The sequence below is a fragment of the Pungitius pungitius genome, chromosome 8, assembly GCF_949316345.1.
Source record: "Pungitius pungitius chromosome 8, fPunPun2.1, whole genome shotgun sequence".
Classification (NCBI taxonomy): domain Eukaryota; kingdom Metazoa; phylum Chordata; class Actinopteri; order Perciformes; family Gasterosteidae; genus Pungitius; species Pungitius pungitius.
The window spans coordinates 12,580,144-12,604,341 of NC_084907.1; the positions used below are offsets into that span (position 1 = coordinate 12,580,144).

General features: G+C 48.8%; 1 protein-coding gene across 4 annotated transcripts in view; it reads left to right on the forward strand.

The window, feature by feature from the left end:
- pdzrn3b (PDZ domain containing RING finger 3b) overlaps window positions 1-24,198 on the forward strand; it is a 70,685-nt gene that overhangs the window by 41,700 nt on the left and 4,787 nt on the right. For 3 of the 4 annotated variants that reach the window (XM_037448091.2, XM_037448090.2, XM_062564016.1), the window contains one exon: window positions 23,238-23,491. In XM_037448091.2, coding sequence (XP_037303988.2) covers window positions 23,238-23,491 — 254 coding nt within the window. Of the gene's footprint in view, window positions 1-15,830; window positions 16,170-23,237; window positions 23,492-24,198 lie in introns of those variants that run through there. The other variant, XM_037448092.2, reaches the window with a different exon arrangement.

Below are 24,198 nucleotides of genomic sequence, written 5' to 3' on the forward strand. Positions count from 1 at the left end.
TACTCTTGCGCCGCTACCCAAGGATAAATTCCGGAGCTCGTTAATTTGTTAATCAGAGCCGGGTTTGAGGAAAGGCCCAGCAGGGATCAGAGGAAGCGTTGTGGTTGGAGGGAGGGAGGGAGGGAGGGGGGCGGGGGGGTTACAACCTCTGAGCTATGCATGTGGGCATGGCACATAGAGACGCCCCAATACATGAATATCAGCCGCTGTGAACCGAATGTTTGACAAAGGGGATCTTTTATCATTCACACGGGTGTTGTAACTTGTTACCCAGCGTTAAAGAGTAACCTGTTATCGGCATTCTCTCTGAGTGCTTTTCACTTGTTTTTCCACAAATTTCCATAAGGTTTGCATGTCAACAAAAAAAAAAAATCGAGGAAGCAGGCGCTAATTGGCTAGCACTGTGCGGTTTGATAAGGCGCCTTTTGTTGTGCGACATTGAGGATGAGCAGAGAGGCATCAAAAAGTCAGTGTGCTTTTCGGATGTAGCTTCACGGGCTCGTTCTAGTTTTCCCAGATCTTAACTCGTGAGTTCTTTCGAGCACTGAGCGTTCTCTGTGTGATTTCTCTTCCGTGGGAATCTGTGATTGATCAAGAGCCACATCCCACCTCATCTACTTGATCTCTATCCGTCTCCTCGTGACGGGCGCTAATTACCGCAGCTCCGCCACAATGGGCTGTTTACACTGGGCCACTCGCCTCTCGCTCCCCATCGGGTCCGGTCACCAAAGAGCGCGCGACCCCAGTGCCCCCCCCCCAGGCCCCAAATAGAAACCTACAGAGCGGCTTTGCTCTTCACACTGCTGTGTTTTTCTTTTTTTTTTTAATTCGTTTAGTAAAGAGGTTGGTCTCATAGCTCATAGCTTTTTTTTTTTCTTTTTTTTTTTTGCGCCAGAGGGGCAGAGGGCCGAATGAAGGCACGAGCTCCTCTGTGCCGCCGCTGCCTGCAGAGGAGGCATGTTTGTTTACCCACAGGCAGCCGGGGGAGTGCCGTTTAGACCCAGGATCCTTCAAAAGTCGAGCTGATGATGTGTTGCGTCGGGTGGGGCCAGTGTGGGAGGCTCCTTCCCCCCCCTGCTCCACTCTCGGGCCCTTGGACCCAGGTGCTTCCTGTCTGCCTGCTGGAAAAGTACGAATGCGCCCGTGATGGACCAAGTGAACCGTGAGCTCTGCGCCGTTGCTTCTCCTGCCGAGCCCTGTGGGACCAGCAAAGGAGCTTTAAACATCAAACTGCTTTCTTCTTTTTTTCTTTCTCTATTTTTCCACCTCCCACACACTTCTCTCGGACTCTCGTAATAAAAGGGATGAATTTGTCACCGACATCTGCAGAATGAGTTAAATGTCAATTAGAAAGCTTTGTGTTTTAGACGTGTGGGAGACTGGGGGGGGGGTGGGGGGTACCTCAGGTGGGTCCCATTGCATAACCAGAACGAACAGTGTGTTGTTCTCTCACTGTTCTTCAAAGGAGATCTGAACTTGTACTTCAGTAATAATCAACACAAGACAAAGGCATATTTCTGGCCGATGTTTTCACAACTGAGGGGGATTTACAAGTTACATTGCCAGCTGTGGCGGTTCTATAAATAAAAAAGTATGCATTTTATGTGTGCTTGTAAAGGAGCGCAGTGTTAAAGTTCTCTGCGTGCTCCTCGCAGGCCAAGCTGCTTTGGCATCTGGATCAAGGCTCATTTCTGTGAAGATCATTTTTGACTCTCGCCCAGTTGGCCTTTCCCTCAATCGCAAGACTAGAGGGGCGGAGTGACCCCTGGTGGCCACAGTGCGCACACACAAGCTCCGGGCCACCGCCGCATGTCAGGAACGATGATTCCCAGTGAAAGGGAAGGATGACGCCGCTGGTCGCTGAGTGAATTTTTCCTCCCCATTTCCATTCATCCCCTTCGTGTCACTCGCTGACTATCTCTTCTTCCACCTGTCATGCTTGTGTTTTATGTCTGACACAAAAGCATTTAAACAACAAGCACTGATTTATGACTCGTCTGAAAGGTGTAATTTCAGGTTTCTGGTGAAAGCTCTGAGAGGAGGGGGAGGGGGGGGGGGGTCCTGCTGTCAGGTGGAGCAGATACCAGCCGGAGCTGTGATCATTTGCATCCTCGCACCCAAAGGTCCCCCCCCCCTCCTCCTACACCTTAGCATCACCAGAGAGTCTGTCTCAGGTACAAAGTGGACGGGGCTGCTGATGGACAAAGGCCTGGGGGTGCCCGAGTCGCTCATTAACGGAACTGGTGCCTCGGCCTGCACCGCCCGACGCCACCAGTCTGCGTCTGGCGGTGAGGTCCGCGACTCAAGGTCAATACGCACATAGGAGAACATTAAAGCTTGAGACCGAGTTTTGCAAGCGAAACCGTATCCCTGGTTCATGGCAGCAGCAGGAGTACTTGGGTATAATGTATATTTCATTTAAATATTTTGTCTTTTGTACAATGGGATTCTACAAAGAACACCAACATAACCTGGAGGTCAGGATGTTGGTACGCAGCGACCTAAGTGATGACTGGTTGGACTCTGTGATGGTTCCCGTCTCCCATCGTGGGCATGCTGCGTGCTCCAGGAGGACGTGGTTGTGCAGGAAAGAGACGGTCGTGGAGCCAGCTTTGGAAACAGAAGGCCAGCCAGGGAGGAAGTGCAGGGGATCTGCACAGCTCTGCAGAGAAGGACCTCTTCATTTCCTTGGGATAGCTCTGGCTGTTTGAACAGGTGCTGCCCTCCGCTCCCCCACATCTTCCCCTCGGGGCTCTAGAACACTCTGCCTTCCCCCCACCCCCGTCCGCGTCGTCCAGTCTGTGCACTCTCCCATCCTCGGTTGCAGCAGAGGACTTTTTTTCTTCTCCTTCTTCTTCTTCTCCTTCTTCCTCCAAGCTCCCTTTTTGCAAAAGAGCCCAAAAACAGACTGGGCACTAATGCTTTTCCAGTCGCCCTCCTGTCATTGCCGTTATTACCCCTCCGAGCAGCTGGGCTAAGAGACACGGAAATGCTTGTTAAAAGGGGTTTGGGTGTGGGGGAGGAGGTGAGCATGTGAACACACTGATTACAGAGGGGGAGAGCGGTGTGTTTTTGTGCGTGTTTCCCCTTCGGGGCTTGGACGCGTCCAGACTGAGTCATGCTAGACTGGAGCCATGGCTCCGGCTCGCCGAGCTCCCTTTCCCTGTTCTTCCTCCCACCTCCCCTCCCCTCCGCCGACATAACCAGCTGGGCTCAGGAAACACACACACACACACACACACACACACACAGTCGGTGAGGCTCTTGATGGGAGGACAGAAGGAGTGATGAAATGCCAGCAGGGGTAGGGGCGGCCGGTGCGAGGCCCACATTGAGATTGATGGCCTGCTGTAGAATCTCGCAGGTAAACACCATTATGCCCCCCTCCTCCCCCCTCGCTGCTCCCCCCCCCCCTCACCCACAGATTAGGCCACTTGTTGAAGCTGCTTCTGCAAATTCCCATGTTTGCTAACACTCCCCATGGTGCCATCCTCCTTCTTTGTTTTCTTTTTTTCCCCCTACCTCACACATCCCCTCTTACTTCATCCCCCTCCCCCCTCCCCCCCTCCCCTGTGCCTGCGTTTGTGTACGCAACATGAAAGCAAATCACGAGAGCTTTCAACGTGCTCCGCGTGCACCGCCGGGCTTTGTAGCTGCCACCAGTAGGTGGCGATGTGACTCTTTGGGAGCTCCCCCTTAACAAATACCTTCTGTTCCTTGCCCTTATTTGATCCCACCTCCCTTCAGAAGAAGCTTACTGCTTTGTGTAGAGAAAATAGAACCTGGATGTCTCCGAAAGTTTCCCCAACTGCTTGATTTCTTTTCAGCGTCTTTTGGGGCTGGGCCTGCTTCCACCACAGAGATGGAAAGCTGTTGGTTTGTGAGGATTAAAGCTGCTTCGCTGCTCCTCACCAGGAAGCCAGAAATATAAAGGCCCGCTGTGTTTGTTGGATCTCACGTCTTTGTGAGCACATTGTTACACTGTTCTGTAAATGTGTCACAGTAGACATTGTTAGATCCTCCTCAGTGTAGAGTGCTATGTTTTTTTTTTTTTTTTTTTTACTTGTGCGTGATATTTGTGGTGGTCAGGTTTCCCCCTGAATATGCACCTGGTCCCTCTGGAGAAACACGAGCGGGTCGCTGCAGGGCGACCTTTCACCCGCTCTCAGCGAGCGGTCCGACCCCGTCGATGTAACCCCAGAGGTGGACATCTCCTCCCATCTCTCTCAAGCGACACGCCCTCCCACCCCCCCCTGTCCGCAGAGTGGATGGAGTGATCTTAGGTCTGCGGGTGGTGGTTAGTCTGAAGGGCTGAACTCACCGTGGCCTCGCGTTATTATGTATGTTTTTGCCCGGGTAAGCCATTTGTTGTTTCCTGTGTGTGTGTGTGTGTCAGTGCTGCATGTATTGGCCTGAGGTTGGCAGCTTGGGGCAGATTTGTGATGTAATCGAGAGTTAATCCCCCCCCCCCGCCCGTATATCTGCAGCTTGGACATCCTTCAGCTGCTCCGACTCCCTTTTGAACTAATAATCTCATTACCAGATAGAACAAAAGCTCCAGTTCACCTGAACCCTCGTTCGTACTCATTACACGAGCAGCATTAGGCCTGCTGGACGAATCCCGTTCTCGGCTCGGGTTACATAACGCGACCTGTGCGTAGCGGAGCTGCCTTTGAGTGGCTGATGTCGGCTTTCAGAAAAAAAAAAAACAACAACCGAATTAGCGTTTCTTGGCTCGTTTCGTAATATTTCAGCATCCACATTCCTTTCCTGCCGATTGGAAAGGATTATCTCTAATTCTTGTACAGTTGAAAGGATGGCGTGAGCTCAGAGGGTCTTTAATTGTTTCCACTGGGAGGTCTTACTCTGACGGCAGTGTGCTGCACAATGGCTTGTTTTCATTTTTGTAATGTACGCTCTGACGAAGACGGATGGACCCGGGAGCGACATTTTTAACAGAATAAAGCCCTAAACGCTTTTGGGAAGCAGGTTGCCATGGCGACGGTCAGAAACGGGTTGTGTTTCCTTGGCGACGGGGGGGGGTTTGACCGTCATGTGCACTAGCCTTATTGTTGCGGCCGTCTCAGAAGCTGCCCGTCGGATGGTCTCGTCACCCCATCCACACGCACACAAGCACACACAACTCTAACCCTGGTTGATATGGCTGGTCCTTCCTCTGTGTACAGCGTGTGAAGACTCCCTAAAAAGTGTCTGTTCATCTTTACTCCCATCTATTTATTTATTTTACAATGTTTCGCAACCAGAAACAATTGCAACCAGATTGCATCTGATTTACCTGATGACGGACTACATCTGTATTGGTATTAATACGGGTCTCCAGTGCCCACATCCATCCTGCTCAAACTAAACCGCACGTCACATCCCGTTCAGCCGGTCCCTGCCCGTGTGGCTCGGCTGCAATAAGAATTGTCCATGAGCCACTGGCCTTGAGTCCATCCAAAAGTGTTTCAACCAGCTTCCTTCCTGGGTTAGCTCGCTCCGGAACAGCATCACATGGTTCCGTATTGTTGTTCACATTGGTTGTTTTTACATGGATCTAAAGACAACTTCAGAGCAAAGGGAGGGAGCTGGTGAGGCGCCATGTCAACCTGTGGCTCTCAATCAGGAACAAGGGCAGATATTACCAAGGGACGTCTAATGGCAGCCCACTGAGGCCTGAGGGGGGGGGGGACACTAAACTGCACTTTGAGATTTCTTATTGGTCTCCTCTGAGAGCTTGAGTGACATATGTAGATGAACCCTCATTGTCAGTCACACGGTTTGGCAGGTTCTCCTAATCAGCCAGCGTTCCTGGTCTTCTTCTTCTTCTTCTTTTGTTAATTAGATCTGATCTAGAGGTTTGTTGGAGTAATTCTGCAGCCCAGCCAGCCGTAATACCTCCCCACCTCCACCACTCAGCGGCAAAAAGCAATCTTTTTCTCTCCCTTATTCTTTTGGCTGAGGGACGTCCACATGCTCGAAGTAGGCTGATAATAGTGTATTACCTCAGAGCGGTAGATAAGAAACTAGTGAGTGGTGGACCGGGGGAAGGAGTACTTTGTAGTGAGGCGCTTCGACAGAGATGGATGGGGCCGAAAGAGCTGTGAGAGTCAGAGGAAAGGAAATCTTGGTTTCTTGAGGCAGTGCAGCCCTTTTCTTTGGCCTTTTGCAGCACTCCAGCCAACAAATAATTGTTGGTCTGAGTGTGCTACTGTGTATTCCCATGCAATGCTGTAATGACCAGTCAGCAGGCCGGGGACAGCCTTTTCATCCTAGCATTCATATTTACTCATTGTCTTCATCAGGGAAATTGCATCAGATCAAATCGGTGGACTGCCTTAACATCCAGCGCATTTGTTTATGACCAAATACCTGCAAAACTAATGCCCTGACCATCAGCCTCTGTTAATGCTGATAAAACTCGGCCTCATGCAGCTACTAGCATGTTAGACACGTAAATCCACCATGTGTCTCCCTCTGCATTCTTCTACCCGTCACAGATTCATTCAAAGTGAATTTCAAACAGCCTTTTATCCCTTAAAAAGTGTGGTGGAGGACCTGGCACCTCGCTCACCTCTGGAGGCGTCCCCCCCCCCCCCCCGAGCGCCCCCACAGGCGTCGCAGCGTGACTGACAGGTACACAGGACAAAAACACCTTCACCTGCCCCTTTGTGCACTCCCACACTAATTGAAAACATGTGATTAGGAAAGAAAGTGAGGGACGTGCAGCGCTGACTCCATCCAACAGGAGCCTGTGAACGGTGATATCGGCACGTGGCGTCCTCTTTACGAGGACTCAAGCGCCCCCCCTTTGTAGGTGTTGAGAGCGGAGCCAGGATTCTTGAAGTGATGGACAGGATTGTGCCGACCTCAAAATGAAGTCATGTTCCAGCAGCCTGCTGCAGACGGAGCGGAGCCTTTTAGGGGGCCTCCTCTCGCTCGGCCTCGTCAGCGTGTCTCACGATTAGAACAAAAGCTCTACAAAGTCAACACCCTCTTTTTCTGATACCGCTGTTTATGTTTGATTTTTGGGGATACTTTATTTCTTCATGTTGTATCCTCGCTGATCACTAGCTGAACCAAAGCGCCGATACCCGTGCAGCTCAAAGCGCCAAAACAATGTTTTCAGGATTTCCACGAAGCTTATCACAAGATTTTTACAAAAATGTTCCGCAGTAACTGAGCTTCTGAGCTTCTCCTCTTGCTTGGGCATTATTGTGCACATATCCGTCTGCAGAGGCCCCTTCTGTACGGAGTCGACCACCACGCACACACACACACACACACACACACTGGAGTAAGGTGCATATTGCTTCTTTGGGGGAGTCTCTGGACTCATGAATGTGTGCTCTGTTCTCATTACTACCCTTGATTACCTTAATCCTCGGCCTGAACTCAGGGCTGTCACACGCACCGAGGGATCTGAGAGGTCAAAGATCAAGCCCACCCCCCCCCCCCCCCTGCTCGCTCCTAAAACCACTGTCTCCTCATTAAACCACATCTTTACTTTCCCTCCCTCCTTTCCCCTGCATTAGCACCCCCAACCCCGGCTCTTTTGTGCCCCCCCCCCCCCCCCCCCCCCTCGCTCCCCTGCTCCTCAGAGAGGTGCTCTGTCCCCTCGTAATGGACTGGCTGTACTCTTAGCGTCGCCGCAGCATTGTGCTCCGTGAGGGCAGCATTTGCAAATGAAGTCTGAACGAGATGGAAATGACAGGCTTGGATTGCTCTGAAGCACCCTGCAATTTAGTTTTTCTCCAGGTTGTGTGCTGGAAGCGGGAGACGTGTAAAGGGGGCTGGGGGGGGCGGGGGGGGGGGGGGGCTGTCGTTGTTGTTATTTTCAATCAAACACGCTTCTGAAGACGTGTTGGTGGGAAAATAAATTAGATTTGGTTTAATGATGCTGGGGAGCTTTAAAGGAGAAACCTGCACTTTGGGGCCAGTTCCCAGTGTGATGTGAGATGATGGGATGCTTTCAACCGCACTGGGAGTCATATTTTGTTGCAAATATTAGACTGTAAATGTTTGCATTCAATGTCTTTCAAACCCTGCATACAAACATGCTAAATTAAAACCAGGCTTCATAATGATCCACTGAGTTGTTTTGTTAAAAGCTGCAATAATTTTGTCTGTTTGCAAAATAAATAAGAAAATAACCGCATGAACATCCTTGGCTTCTTTGCTTTCATGTTTTCATTTGAATTCCTAACTCTCTAAATGCTTTGCATCAAATCAGGACACTTTCTGAAAAACACATTGGCCAACTGTTTCTATTTGCATCCTAAGAACCACTTTGCACAATCATGTCCGTATATCGATTGACATTTGTCACAAATTAATTTTGCAATCTGAATTAGAATTAGCATGTCCTTTTGTTAAAAGGCCAACTGTGTACGGTAATCGTTGCATCACGAGTGGAGAAGGGGGACATTGGACACTCAAAGATGTCATGGGAGTTGGTAATTCAATTTACTTGGTACAAATCTGGTTTGTATTGCTGTGAGCAGATGTGTGAAAGCGTTGAGAATCCAGTACAGCCTTCTGCCACATTTCAACTGCTACATGCTTCTTTTTTACTGCTCTTACATTTTTAAATTCTGACGGATGCTCTGACATGTTGATAGTTATCTCCTAATCTGAAGATGTATAAACCAAATGCATTTTACCAAGCTTCACTGGTTTGTATACCAGTTGCAGCTCGACCTTTACAACCTAATCTTTTCTTTTTGGTGAGAACTGCAATCTTCCAGAATGTCATTATTTTTAACCGGAACCCTGGGGCTATTTGTGAAGGATAAAGCATTAAGAGGAAGGACAGATAAGCTGAAATCACTTTATCAAGGCTAAACGTGTTGCTCAAAAACATTTTAACTTTCAAAGTGCCGGCGGGATGAGAAAATGAATTTGGCGGTTTGGTCTAATCCAAAAGGTCAGCTGTCATCATCAGCTTGTCAGCTCGTCTTGGGTACCCTGTGGGTTAATGACGATATCCCCCTTTTCTTAAAAGTCCTAGAGGAGTTAAAGATACGGTGTTCATCTAAAGCACAATGTTAGCAGCCGTTATCAGATATTTGGATGTTAAAATGTCCAGGAAGGAAACCAGTTCACTGAGCCGAGGGAACGTGGAGAACAGGTGTAACGGTGAAAAGCTCTCGCATCTTGCCTCTGTGTTACATCGCTGCGTAAAGGTTTATTAAAGCCACAAGGAAGTCCAATCGAAACACATTCGAACATCTCGCTTTCCAATGACTGACCGGCTCAGCAGAAACACCCGGGAGGCCGTGAATTTCCCCCCCCCCCCCCCCCCCCAACTGTGAGGTCACTGCCTCGGCCCATCTACCGGGTCGCGGGGGGTCATGCAGAAAAGAGATATACCGAGTGGTGAAGCCATCCAGGCAGCATCGCCAGCAAATTCTTCAATTTCAGGCGGAGTGCTGAAGAAACCTTTGTGCTGGAACTACATCGTCGTTCATCACAGCTGACTTTGTGCCGTTAAACCTGGCGATCCGTCTGGGCATCGAGACATTTGAGCGATGTCAGCCGAACGCGTCCCGTCAGTTACCTCCCAATGACCCTCCCACTCGGAGCGTTTCATTCATAAGAGCGCTGTAATGTAATGAGGTTGAGGGCTGAACATGGACCCTCGGCTATAACTCACTGTGGAACCTCTCGCTCGAACAGGTCCGAACCCCCCCCCCCCCCCCCAGCCCCTCAACTACCGGAACAACACTAAATCCACGTTGTCAAGTGGTCAGCTTTGGTTTCCAGTTGTTTTGTTGCTCCAGGGAGAACCTCTGGATGCCTGCTCTGCTCTGGAGGTGATAATAAGCTGTGCAGAATGGGAACATACGTTCGGTCTCTCCCTGGTGTTGGTGGGGGAAATTGATCCCACCTTTAAACACGCCGCTGGTCTCGGTTTCAGCCATGTCCTGTTTTTGTAGCTGTCTGGGACATAGCAGTCTCTGCTGACTACGTCCAGCTTGCTCTTGAAGCGTCAGCTAAATGACATGTAATAATTGTCTTGAAGGCAGTTCTGGTTGTGTTAAATGGGTAAAGATGTTGAATTGAAAGGTGCCAAATAGTTTTAAGGCTGTTGGGGGTGTTTTTTAGTAGCTTGTCTCGTCCAGGGCAAGTTTATTTTGGAAAAAGCATGTACAGTAGTTGATGGCAAGAGACAAATCCGTTTTAAGGTTTAAAAAGTAATGTTGTGGTGTCGTTTTGTGCGAAGCAGCTCGGTCTCACACATGCTCAGCAGCATGTGTTTCCCTTGGCTCGGTATCTAGGTAACAAGGCTATATTTCGCACGCATATAACCATAACTCCCCTCAAGTGTGTTTTTTTTTAATTTTTTATCAGCCGCGAAGCGAAAGAACAAGTCAGACCCGTTGTACGAAACTAATTGGATCTGTAGTTTCATCACTCGGCAACTTTTATGTGCGTAGTCTTCTTCGTTACTCTTATAGTTCAACGAAAAACTCTTTCTTGTGATGCACATTTGCTTTTTAATTTGAGAAACATAATCATGTGAGTAATTCAAATACAACATTCAAAAGTGATCCAACCCTATCGACTCTGTGTAGTCTCCGTCCAAAGCGCAGACTGTTTCAGCGCCTCCCTCCCTCTGCAGCCGCTGCAGCCAAAAGGCTTTCCTGCCCGTGGCTCTGGCTGCCGGCAGCGGCGGCAGCTCGGAGGAATTGGCTGGTGACAGGAACTCTCCGTGGACCCCAGAGCTGGCAGAGGGGGGGGGGGGGGGGGGGGAGTCATCCTTTTAATATCCCGCCTTATAACTCTATTGAGTTCCCTTCTGCAGGAATGTCGGGGTTATTTTCACTCGGTTAATCGTGGAGCTACATGCAGCTCTGTTTTTAGGTGGGGGGGTGACAGGCGGTCACGGCAAGAGCTCGTCGGTCTGCACCGAGCCCAGTGAATTTACACCTCAAGTCATCCTGCATCCACTTGGCATCGACACGTGGCTCATTTAGAAAGCCAGGAGGCGGCTCCTCTGCGCACTCCTTCGCAAGCGATGTTTGGTTTTATTCAGAGAACCTGACAGACTTTCTTTTTTTTAATTTTTTTTTTTAAATGGGATGATGTTCCTGCACGTTGGCAGGGAGGCAGCGGTCCCAGTCTCATGAACACGCACACACTGATAATTGCTCGTGTAAACCACCTCCTCGGTGGCTGCAACACATGCCTGGAGCTCTTTTTTTTTCCTTTTTTCTTTTTATACAGCACAGAGCATCGTTATGATTTCACGATGAGGCTTTGGATATTGGGAAACTGCCTTAGATTTCAATTTCCTTTGAACATATCTTTAAATCCCCCGAATATCTGGTGTCAGGTGTTAAAATACCAACGTATAAGTAATCCTTAAGTAATTACACTGAAGTGATTCTGATGGCATTATTAGTTGTTTGAGTCTCCAATTAAGCGGTTTCGGCGGCTGTCATTCCTGCTGGCCGGGCTCCCTGTTGGCATCGCATCCTGCTGGCAGATTAAATGGGAGCACAAAGCTGACAGCTGTCTGATAAATTATGCACAGCCCAGTGTTTCAGAGGTGGACACACACAGACACACAAACTGGCACCCACATGCACACACTGGTGCTACAGTTGAGAGGGACTGGAGACTCATTAAACTCCTCCACACATTTGGCTTCCTGTCTCTGCGTCTCTCGTGCTCGTCTTCTTCGCACCTTGGCTTTAACATCGCCGTGTTCTCGCTCTCCCTCCCTCCCCGCTGACGCCCCTGATGGCTCTTCTGGTATCTCCATTAACACGGCGGCATTGCAGCTCCCCTCTCACGTTGTCTACAAATACCAGGGCTCACATCAAACCACTTGGAGGGGGGGAAATACATAGAACCCCAATCTACAGAGAAGACGGGAGACGTCTTGGAGCAACAGTTCACTGTCACATCTTAGAAGCTTTTGAGGATATTCTCAGTAAATTGATGTGGATGGAAGATGATGTGCTTCATAGGTTAATTTTATTAATAACTGGTTGGTTTGCTGTGTTGACTGATGTTATCCTACTTCAACGTGACACTTGATCTTGCTTTTAACACTTATGGGGGAAATTTGGGGGATTTAGTTGGGAACTTCCACAAAATTCAGAAACTTGGAAAAAACATTAAAAGATGGTCAAAGTAGAAACTGAGAGTTTTGTATGGTAGTATGATTTCCATAATACCACTATCTACTCAAGTGTCCTTTAAGGGTTTCATTAATGTCGACGTCTTTAAAACTCATCATAAAAAAAAAAAATGGCCAACTGATGCTAGACCCCTCATGTCATCAATCTGATAGTAAGTAGCGCGCACACGGGCAAGCAGTGCCTACATCACGTTTCCATTATTATTCTGATCAGCCGCTGGCAGTAAATAATAATAGTGCTTCCAAGATGAAGGAATGACTTTTTTTTATAACCATTGCATAATGGGGTTATGATAAAAGGAAATATATTCAATGTGTGTGTTGGATACAAGTGTTTGGTTAATCTAAATAGAATCATACACTGTTCACATTTAGCATTACTTCTGATTTAATAATCAAGTTGGAAAAAAATCATGAAGCATCGTTCTGTTTGTGTTGCTCAGCATTTGTGGACAGCGGAAAATCCGAAATGATTTCCATCTGACCTTAAGTAATATGACATGTAGTGACGTTAATGGAGGTTACAGACAGTGATTCTTTACACAAGCCACACCAGGACATTCTCTTCATGGATTTACAATATGTGGCCGATCTAGTTTCCGCGTCCCTCATTCATTCCTGATCCTCCCTCCCTCCCTCATCTTGCTGTCTGGACAGCGCATTAGCGTTGTGTTAAAGGACCCGGACATGGTGGGGTTTTTTTTCCCGCCTTATCACGTTTAGCCATCGGTGTCCTGTTTCTCCACATGTTGCCACGTTATCACCTTCTGCAGACTTTCTCCCCACACGTTTTACGGGTGTTGAATTAAAGGTGCATGGCTCTGCATTCTGCCACGTGTCAGGATGAGTTCAGGTTCATGTTCATTTCACTCGACCTGCATCGAAGCATCATGTGGACTAAAGACATTGAGCCTCATGGATATGCAAAAACCTCTGAGTCCCACAGTGTAAAACGTATTATGAAAGGTGTAGATTCTTTTTTGGAAACACACATTACCATTTTTCCCACAGTTTGAAAAAAGCTTGAACAGAATTCACTTTTGGAGAAATGCAAAACAATATCAAACTGCTGCACACAAAAGAAGGTGGTTGTTGTAGCGCTCCCACACCTGATCGTGGCACAGACCGTAACGCGGTAACCCGTGCACTTTCCCAGCTGTACACCTGCCGGGTGTCAAGTGGGCGGTTGTCGAGATACGTGAAAGACACACCGGAGGGCACACATAGTTTGATGTATATGTTTACATGTGTATATTTGGGCATAAAGAGCTCAGGAGGGGTTCTCTACACACTGGTTTGTTGCCACCGGGGCTCCAGTAAAAAATCTGTGGCTCTTAAACATGGCCCAGCGGGATGCCGAAACCACACCAGACATTTTTCTATAAATATCAATGATCCAACCAAGCGCAGAGGAAAGGTACAACATTGCTAATTGGTAGCAACTGTGGTGACCTCTAACCTTTCTGTCTCTATTAAGAGACTGTTTATTGTAACTACTGCATGACATTGTTATCGTTTGGTCTGGCTCCCCCTGAGAGAGGAACAGCTCATCCCTGTCTGGGACAGCAATGTATGAAAGCTGAAGTGTGAGCCCTGGATCGAAGCACAGGTGCACAGCGGAGCGCTCTGCTCACCAGCAGGGGCAAGAAATGTAATCATCACCTGGGCCGGTGTGCAGTCCGGTCCTCAGAAGACTGCTCTGCTGTCTTCTCCTGCTGCTGAATATTCACGAATGTGCAGCCACGTTTCTTCATTGGTTCTTACTCCGTGGATGGGATCATCTCGGCGTGAGAGCGAGATTAGCCGCGGTCAGACCTCCCCACGCTGATCCCAGCCTCGGGCGCATCAGTGCGGCTGATGCGAGCGTGGAATCAGTTTGTCACGCTGCCGTCGGATGAAAGTGTGAGCAAGGCCGCAGTAATTATGAGCGATGGTTGAATTCACACGGATACCTTCACAGTTGGCCCGAGGCAACTTGCTGTCGCCGTTGCTTCCTCTGCCCGAAGGATATCTTTTTGAGATTTTAATTTCTGGTAGTTTGTGTGTTCATGGTTCTGGGAAAAAAAATGAGGATTTGCTTGAAGACCGCCTTTGGTTAATAACTATTTGGATGGAATAAAAATATGGAGATTACATGAGAAAGTGAAATCTCATTAACCAAAACCCATCCAAGTATTTTTATGTAAATTAGAAAATTGGGGGAATGAATAGAATGTTGGATTCTGACAAAGGGAAACATTACCTTTGCTCGAGGCAGGGGTTGTTTTAAAGCTGATACACAAATGATGTCCAAACAACCTGCGGCAGTCACACCTGCATCACACCAATGGACAACTTAAGAGCAGCCCTCACGATGATCCACGTAGTTTTATTTCCACGTCATGCGGAACCTTCGCAGTGTTTCTGCTGTGGCATTTAAGAGGATTTAAATTAAAATTGGATTCCCATTTGACTGGAATCCGTAGAGGCTCACTGTAAAATGGAGGAAGTGTGTCCACAGATAGGGATCAGTGGACACATCTGGCAGCGGGAAATCACCGGCAGTCTGGGTTCCTCCCACATGAAAATCCCGCTATGAAATCTATCCAGATATGCAGCTTTAGCGCCGCAAACTTAATTGAACCAGGCTTTTGTGTTTCGCAGCGACAGTGAATCGGGAAAGGGGGTGAACCAAGACACCAGAGGGTCAATTACTGCAACCTGGCGGGATTAGCTGCGTTCTCCACCGAGACCAGTGACTTTTAAGGAACTAAAAGGTTCCCTTTAGCCCAGTGTTGTCTGCATTTCCATATAGCCCCAGTCCGTCTTTCTCTTCTACCTCTTGCCTTCGCAGCTCCCTCGCAGTTTTGCTTTCTTTGTTTTAACGATTCAGAAGGGCGACAGAAAAGCCCAGCTTTACTCCGGTTGTTCAGAGAACCCACCGTCCCAAATTGGTTTTGAGAATGAGGCGAGTTGAAAAGCAACCGCGTGTGTGTGTGTGTTTGGCCAAATGGTGACAATCAACACTTCAAACCCTGGCCGCAAATTTCCTGCACGGTCTGAAAGTACTACCCCCTGAAAAGAGGCTTTTTGGGACTTTTTCTGACTATTCTGACTCTTGCACTCTGAAATGTTCTTCCTGTGGTCCAAAAGGTGCCGTTAACAATTACTCCCAAGATCTCCAACCCTTTATTCATTGACTTTGATCCTTGGTCAGCTGTTTGTCGTCCACCAGAGCAAACAGCAAGACGTACCCGTTATCTGCCCCCATGTCACGGTACGGGGGGGGGTGCGCGTCGCGTCTCTGCTGGGCACGTCCGCCTGCTATGGACAGAGACGGCATGTAGCTGGTTTATTTGTTTCCTCAGGCTTGTGTATACCTGTGTATTTGAATAGAGAGGAAAGAATGCTCAGTGTTCTCATTCTGCTGTAGTGATACACCAGAGGTCACCAAGTGCTAATTGAACTGGGGGGGGGGGGGGGCAATAAGGATAAGCATTGCTCTGAACCCGTGCATCAGAAATGTCAAATCACAGATAAATGTCTTCTTGTCCCGCTGAAAGTCTCAAACTGCTTCATCTCTTACGTTGTCTCGTTCATGAGCCGGCCCCCTCATGAATAATCAATGACGGCCGCTTAACAGAGAGGGGGGGGGGGTCTGCCGGGCCCACGTGAAGCTCAGCAGAGAGCTGGAGGCATGTCGGAGAGGGAGGGAGCATGTGAGCAAGGAAGGGTTGGGGGGGGTTAAGAGTGTTTGAGAGAGAGAGAGACACGAGGCTGAGCAGGAGAGATACAGCCGCAAGCCGGGGGTGGGAAGCCGATCCCGTCGGCCCCCTCAGAGTTGCCGTGTGTCTGCGAGCGGACGGGAGGCAGTCGGCTGAGAGACAGGGAGGAGAAGGAGAAGACTTCATCAGCGTGCACAGTGTCCGGCAGGGGGGGGGAGAGCCTGGATGGTGTGATCTCCTCCACCATGGGATGCAGCCTCTGTGCCCTGCAGAAGCCCGAGGAGCATTACAAACTGCTCTATGGAGTGTGCCAGGTACTGTGAGTACTCGTCGCGTCCCCCCTTCTCTCCTGTGAGCGTTGTCAGTCGTGATTCTTGCCCCGCGGGGGTCAGCTGCTGCGTGAAAAAGTGAAGTGGTGCCGGAGCTCCTGCAGCTGAGCAGCCTGAACTCTGGCCGCCGGGGGTCAACGAGAGGTGGCTTAAAGGAGGAGGGGGGGTTGATGGAGAGGTGACGGCTCAATCTATGCGTCTGCTGGTGTGTGCGCGTCGATCGCTGCCTCATGTCGGAGTGAATGCTGACTTTCCAGCTTTTAACCGCTGTTTGACACAAGCTAAACGTTTCTATTGAACACGGCTGTGCTTGGTGCACTTTCTCTCTTTCCCTCAGAGGAAATGTAGATGCTCCATGAACACAGCAAGGACACGTTGTTTTGGTTTTAGCTTTTTAAACCACACTTTGACACAAACCTAAAACGTGTTGAAACGTGGTTTAATTCACATTTATCAAGGAAAGATGTCAAAGATTTCCTGGTTTGAGCTTCTATAAACTTCTTGTCTTTGCTTTGTGCTACACTGTACTTTTTAGAACACTCAAGTTTGCATGACCGACGTATTAAAATAAAGATAAGCAGTTTTTTTTTTAGTTGTTGTCGACGGACCCGTGAACCCACCATTGATTGGCAACTTTAATTGCGAAGGCTCACTCGCACCCCCGGACTGAAAGAGTTTGAATTCAAGTGTCAGTCTGCTCTAATGAGTGCAAACATCCAACAGCAGACGGTGCACGGGCCTGACACACCGCGTTGCTCGTCTTTTTAGACCTTTTCTTTCTTTTCTCCTCGTTCTTTTCATCCCTAATGGACCCCGGCCAAGTGTTATGCCCCCCCCTCCCCCCCCATCGCACTGAATTACTTCTCCATTTGCTGCACAAGGTGCCGGGTGGCTGCTTTAAATGAGCGTAATGATGGAGCTCTCTGCGGATGGCGCTCATTATTCTCCCAGATAACAGGCGGGGGCTGACATGGTGAAATGGTTTTGGCTTTGATCAGGTCTGCTCGCGCCTCGAGGAAAAGACGCTGTGCAGTAGCGCAACAGACGAGTGATGGGTGCTGGTGTTGGGGGTCAGAGAGACTCCTGCCCTCCCCCGCTAATAACAGCAAACACATGGTTAATGGAGGGGGGCTGTCAGGTGTTCCTCCATCACAGAGTCATCCTGCGGCCCGGGTCTTCTGTTCCTGGTTTTTTTTTTTTTTTCTGGTGGTTTTTGCATTTTCCCGAAAGCTCTACTTTCTTTGCCGACTATTTTCAGTCGTACATTAATCTGACGCCTGTTCTCAAAGTCTGTCTCCTACATTAGACTTTGAAAGGCCAGAAGAATTCACAAAAAAATGATTGGGACTCCATCTTAATGTATTAACTGATCAATCATGCCAGTTTTACTTTTCAGTATAAAGTATATAAGAAATGAGGCAGCCATGTGATGGCCAGCGTTTCCTCAGACCAACAAGGAGGAGGTTGGGAGGAGAGGAACAGATCCTATTTGCCGCCACTGTAGAGACTCTTTTTACTTTTAAAAGCTAAATCTGATTCTCCCTTTGTTTTCCTTTTACTTAAACAGTGACTGAATAACTGTAATAATTCAACTAGAGCTTAAAAGTTGGTGTATACAACCAGAATGAGGAGAAATGGGGAGTTTTTCCAGGGGTTTTGACCAATTACACCACAATGATCAATCCGGCCTTCTGACTAACTGCGTTTAATGATTACGCATGTGTCCTACTGCCGCCTCTGGTTAATGATGAGCGCCGGCGTCATGGCTGCCTTCCCCGTGCACCTCACTGTAAAGCTCTTTACAGCACAACGGTTACGTTCTCTCTCTCAGACGTGCCCACAAACCACAGGAAGGGGTCAAAGTCTACCCCACCCAGTGAATTATTGTGGTAGTAATGGTCGTGGTCAGTTACAGCTAAATGTGTTGTTTTTGCCTGAGACTTTAATGCACATCTTACCTCGGGTGCATCTGTGTCACGCCTGCTTCTTCATCAGATCATCAGATGATATGAATGGCGGTTGAGCGAAATCTTTGTGGGCACATCCGTAGCGTTTTGGGGCGATGCAGGAGGGGCTTCTGGGAGGTCGTGTTCTTCCTGAGTGATATAATAGCGGCGGATCCTCTTGCTTGGTGAGCCTGGCTCTGCTCTCCTCCTTCATCTCTCTGAGGACTTCATAATGCGCCAACACTTCAGTGTTCATTAAACACCTCAGCCCCAACTCCCATGTCGGAAGCATGAACAATATGCGTTTGCACTGTTTCATAAGCGTGAACAGACTGCGCCTGAAGGCGATCGTATGCACGCTGGCAGGATTCTCTGTGACCGTGGCAGTGCGTGTCTGGATGGAACGGATGAAGAGTCTGTTTCCTCTAAAGGAATTGCACATTCTCATTTGCTGAGAGTCAATAGAGCCACGCTGGAGATCAAACGCTGTTAAGGTCTTTTAAAGTTGGCCCATGTGGCGTTCCAGATAAGCGTCTTCCCTTATTGTTTGGGATCATTAAAGCCCCCGAGCCGCGGCGGGCTCGTCACTCCCGTTTCAACATGACCCTTCTGACAGCGACGGACCCCTCGGTGCTTTCTTCCCAGCTGAAGGTAAGCGCCGTGTGGAGATGTAGGCTCAGCGGATTTTGTCAGGGACTTTAAGGCAGAGGCCTGGCAAACTCTGTTTGACGGGCTTAATCTCCCCAGAAGCACTCCGTAAGGGCTGTGGCGCCGTGCTGCGGCTCCTACAAGACCCGGAGCTTAATTAGAGCCTCGGCGCAAGCCCGCTATCAGGGCCCTCGGATCCATGCCCAACTGATCCGGGCCATTGTTTGACTCCGTTAAGTTGCTTAGGCCTCTGCGTCGCTGTGTGTCAATTCCACTCTCTGTTCCCTGCAGAGGAACCTGAACCGAAAACGATTGATCTGCAGGGCAATAGAAGTTCTGCCAACCCAACGGCGCCCTCTAATTAGTTCTATCCCCAATTGAAGAAGGCAGGTTGTCACAGCGCCAGATGGTCTCAGTAGGACGTGTCCCGCACCAGACCCGACAGAGGAACTAGACAGAAATATTTTGTACGAGACAACCCGCCATCCCTTCAATCCTCCGCCCCTCCCCTGACCCGCTGTCCGGGGGCCTCATCAAAAAAATTAAAGAGTCCTCGTTCGGCCCGAGCCGCTCGTTAATGAGGCTCGACACAGAGATCACCGCAGCCTGACTTTATTTATTTTTTAATAACGACCAAGATGGAGCCCCCTGTTTGAGCGCCACATCTGTTAAACACTGGAGCAGGTGGCCGGGGGCCACAGGGGAGCCGTGGCAGGAGCCCAGGCCCCTCAGTCCACAGCAAATGACAAAGAGGGATCAAACAAGGCTGTGAGAAGGCACTCCCTCCACTGACGGATCGCACACATGTGCGATGTGGTGCAGGTGGGTTATTATCACAAAAAGGGCTAGATTTTCTTTTGCTACTAAAAACTGGTACCCAATTGGTATTGGCTGGTAAATGAAGCGGTATCTTAACGGGGAGTTGGTGCATCCTGGTAAAACGTAGCCTCTCAGCAGGGTGATGACCTAATGACTCTGTGTGTCATTAGGGGCAGGATTTAAACTGCAGATGCCTCAATGAAGAAAATTCAGGACGGTCTTACAAGTGTGTGTGTGTGTGTGTGTGTGTGATTAATGCTTAATTCATCAGCTCCCCTTCCTCCACCCAATAGGTCTTTGTTGCAGCTCTGTTTGATCACTGAGACTCACTTTGGTTTCAATTAGTGTAGAGAGGGAGAGACAACTGGGAGCACACTGGAAGTTCTTAATTAATCGGCCTCAGATAACACGATGCCCCCTACTTTAATCTGATTATCATTAAACACTGGTGTCTCCTTCACTCTGCATTATGGGTATTTATTGGTGTTTGTTCTGTAATCCTCAGTAAGATGGAAACTGTGGCAAATAAAGGCTTCTGTGATTTGGACTTTTCTGTCCAATTGGTTCAAAAAGAAAAAGCACGCTGCAGATTTGAAAGACACACTTGACAGTGTGTGCACTTCTGAAACATCTTTCTTTCTTATGACAATGGTTTAAGTGGAATAAAAGAGGGATTAACTGTGATTTTCAAGCAAAATGACCCACATTCACTCAAATGTTACATAGCTCCGCCCATCCCAATCCCCCTTAAAACAACCCTTCTAGTACTCAAAATGTCACGTCATGTCCGAGCAGGAAGAGGAGGCCGTGTGAGGCGCTCGTCTCCAGTTCCCAGGGTTCCCTCTGAAAGGTCTCCTCCAGTTTCCACCTTTCTGTTCACCTCACTGCGTTTCCCAGAGGAACAGAAAGCCCGGCTCCTTAATGAAGTTCTTCTCTTTTTCATTAAAGGGTCAGGCCGTATCAAAGACTAATGTTTCACACCACAGCCATTGAATATGCTGCAATGGCTTTTCTATTGACTAAGAACATGGGGGAGGTTAAATACTGTTTTACTTTTTGTTTTAGATCATTTTTTTGCAGTTCATGGATGCAAATATATATATTTTTTGTGTTTTCTTAACCCAATCTTTTACTGCTTAGCAACCGTAACTAGGGACAGCAGGCCTGTCTCCTCAGCGATGTGTCAATACAAAGCGCTCTCACTCGGCAAGTTGGACAGGACACTCACTACTAACTTAGCATTCCCTCGGACGCCAATCAGCATTTCCTTCAGCATTATTTAGTGGGATTACAGCTCACATTGGAACCCAGTAGAAAAAAGCACATGTGCTGTGTATGTGGAAACTGGCCATAGATGTCAGCGTGTAGCGTGTACATTAAATCACTTTGGAGCTTCGCAAACGGTCGATTCAACTGTATTTTAACCTGGATCGATTGCTTTTCTAATATCTGGATGCTCATGAATAAGGTGGTCGATTTGGATGAAACCGATTAAACAAAGAAGAAGCTGAGGCGGCCTCGGCCTGCCTGCCGCTTAACGAAAGAGACGGCAGATAAGCATCGTTGGCAGCGAGTTACAATGGCTGATGACGCGCACACATGCACACGTAGATTCCCCACATCAGCGTCTCACAGCCCCTAAGGATGATCTTTGCGGGGATTCAGGTGCAGCGATGTCCACTGCAGATGTGATCTGACGGCTGTGAGCAACAAAGCCACAGCTGTGTGACTTCCTCACCAATCAGGGACACCGCATTTGTGTGATTTAGTGTCGTTGTCATTCAAATGGATTTAGCTCCATAGCTCCTGTTAAGGAGGACTCCGAGGTGGCAGTGGAGGGTTGTGTGTCATCATTTCTCAGTGTGGCGCAAAGGGCCGCTGCATGTCAGAGGTGAGCCCAGTGAATGGAGGTTGCCCCCCCCCCCCCCCCCCCCCTCTTCCACAGCTGGGAAGAGACCCCCTCCCCTCAACATTAAGCGCACTGATGCATAACGCTCTGGGCTCAACAGGACGGGGGGGGGGCTAAAGGCTTTGTCTCTGGTTGGCTGCCCCCGAGGAGCCCCCGGGATTCCTGGCAACCGGTGTGGACGCATGCGGCGCCGAGGCAGCACAAAGGCGCTTGTATTTCCTCGGTGCGACATCACAACTCGCTGTGGGAGACAAAGATGGCTGAGGATGTGAGGTCCCGTGTGATTTAAGGAGGGCTCATTACCGACCCCGCCAGCAGCAGCCTTAGTTGTGAAACCAAGGCTCCCTGTTGGTTTTTTTAGCTGTTGCTTTGACGAGAGAGCGGTGTTATATCTCAAGGTTGCTTTGTTTCGCAGGTTGGCAGGTTTCCTCACATTAGTATTCTGTGATATGATAACGCGCTTTTCTCAATGCCGATATAATCAAAGCAAACCCCGAATAGATGAGCGATTAAGTTTGGATGTAGAAGAAGAAGAAGAAGTTTAAGTCCACTGAGATGATCCAATTATCCTGCAGGCCCAGGATTAGCATTAATAGTGGGCACGATTGGTTCCTCTCATTTCTGTATTAGATTCCCTCCTCCTCCTCCCTTCTTCGTCCTTCTTCCAAGCGCGCGCACACACACACACACACACAAGCCCTGTGCCTTTGGTGTATTCATTCAATGTACTCCTTTATCCAGATATGTCCTCAGCTTTCATGTTGTCCGGGTCAAGGGGAGGTTACGTGTATATACACAGCATTCATTCCCTGGAGGAGATTCAATATTAATGCTGATTAAAGCACAGCAGCACAGTAAAGTCTGCAAAGTGTGCCGTGAATGCGAATGAGACACGGGCCAGAAGGAAGGCACGCCAAGCGGCCCCCACCTTTAGCACAAAGTGAACGCTGTGACACGCGCGAAAAGGAACACGCGGGAACTTCAATGCTGCAAAGTGACTCCCTTCTAAAGACGAGATGAGGGCCTGAAATCCTATCGAAGCTCCAGGAATCATTAAGCCACAAAGTCCACATGATGAGGGGAACTGTGGCTCTTGGTGAACCCTGATAAAATCAGAAGGCCAGTGGGATGACCCAGGATGCAATATGTATGCAAATGGGGGAGGGGGGGGGTCACTGCCTTAATGCTTTTTTGGGGTTCACAGCCATTCTCTCGCCATGACATTTTGGACTGCATAGATGTGTGCGAAGACCTGGGTCTTCTTTATTTAATGTCTAATCTCACTTGATTGAGTGACTCGTTGAGAACTGGTCTCCCATCAGCTTCTCTTCTGCGACGCGCCGTGGCCTTTTGACTGATGTCAGGTTAACGTGCGGCACACACTCCGACGGAAGGTCATATCTTTGCTAAATGAGGGCTCCTCCGCACAGCCTCGGGCTAAATGACGTTGATTAATTAAATACAGACTCATCCTAATTAAGGTCTTTAGTCTGCTATGACCCTGTAAAACAAGCTACGGTAGCAATGAGTCATTTCTCCTACACATTATCACTGTCCAGTTAGTGGTCGTAGTGCTTCATGTGAAGCCTCAATCATCTCGATGATTACATCATTGGGAACGTCATGTTCAGTCTCCGGCACAATTCAGCACACATTCTTCCCTCCTGTTGGTTCTCCATCAAAAAGTCCTTATGGAAGATACCAATTGGTCCTGTCTTTATCTTCCTCCAGGTCAATGGCAAGGACCTCTCCAAGGCCACCCACGACCAGGCTGTGGAGGCCTTCCGCACCGCCAAGGAGCCCATCGTGGTGCAGGTTCTGCGGCGAGCCCCGCACCTCAAAGCGCTCGGCCCGGCTGGTGACGCCCAGGTCTCGGACACTAGCACCCAGACCGACATCACGCTCCAGCACATCATGGCCCTCACAAAACTCTCCCCCTCTTCACCGCCCATGACGGAGCTGGAGGAGTATCTGCTCCCAGAGGAGTAAGTACATACACATATATACACATATATTCTGTGTATTACCACCTTAACACGTTCATTTTAGCGCCTATCTCTTTAACATAATATGTCCTTTTTAAAGTCAGCTGGGAATGCAAAGTGAGTGGTTCAATGGCAGGAAGGACAAAGCTCCAGGCCCTCCTCCATTCGGAAATTTTCTTTCGTCACTACAGAAATGCCCTTGTAGCTAATATGTCTCCTCGAGTGGCCTACATCTCACGCACCTGAAAGCTGGACTGTCAGAACTCATTGGCTAAATGTGAAGCTCTGAGGGTAAAGGCCAATATTTCACGAGTTGCGTTGAATCTAAATAACAAATATCAAGGCCAAGACTCTTTTCTTCCGAGCACCAGCCATTGTTTACTGATTAAGAAACTGGAGAGTGGATTTGGCGGTGAGAGAAGACGTCTACAGGATTATTAAAAGCTACGTTGGTGTCAAACCGTACTTCATTCAGGCCAATGCTCTCTGCTTCTTTTGCTCTTCCCACACAACCAATGACCGCAAATGTGATTGGTTGAAACTTCCTGGACTGCAAGCAGTAATCAGAAGGCCAAAGGCCTCCAACAGCAGGATTCTCAGCCTGTTGCCTACAGATTAGACACTCATGTGCAGATGTGATGCTGGCTCAAAAACATCTGCACCGGGACAGCAGATGGAAATTCCTGATTCCTGAAATCAGCTTCTTT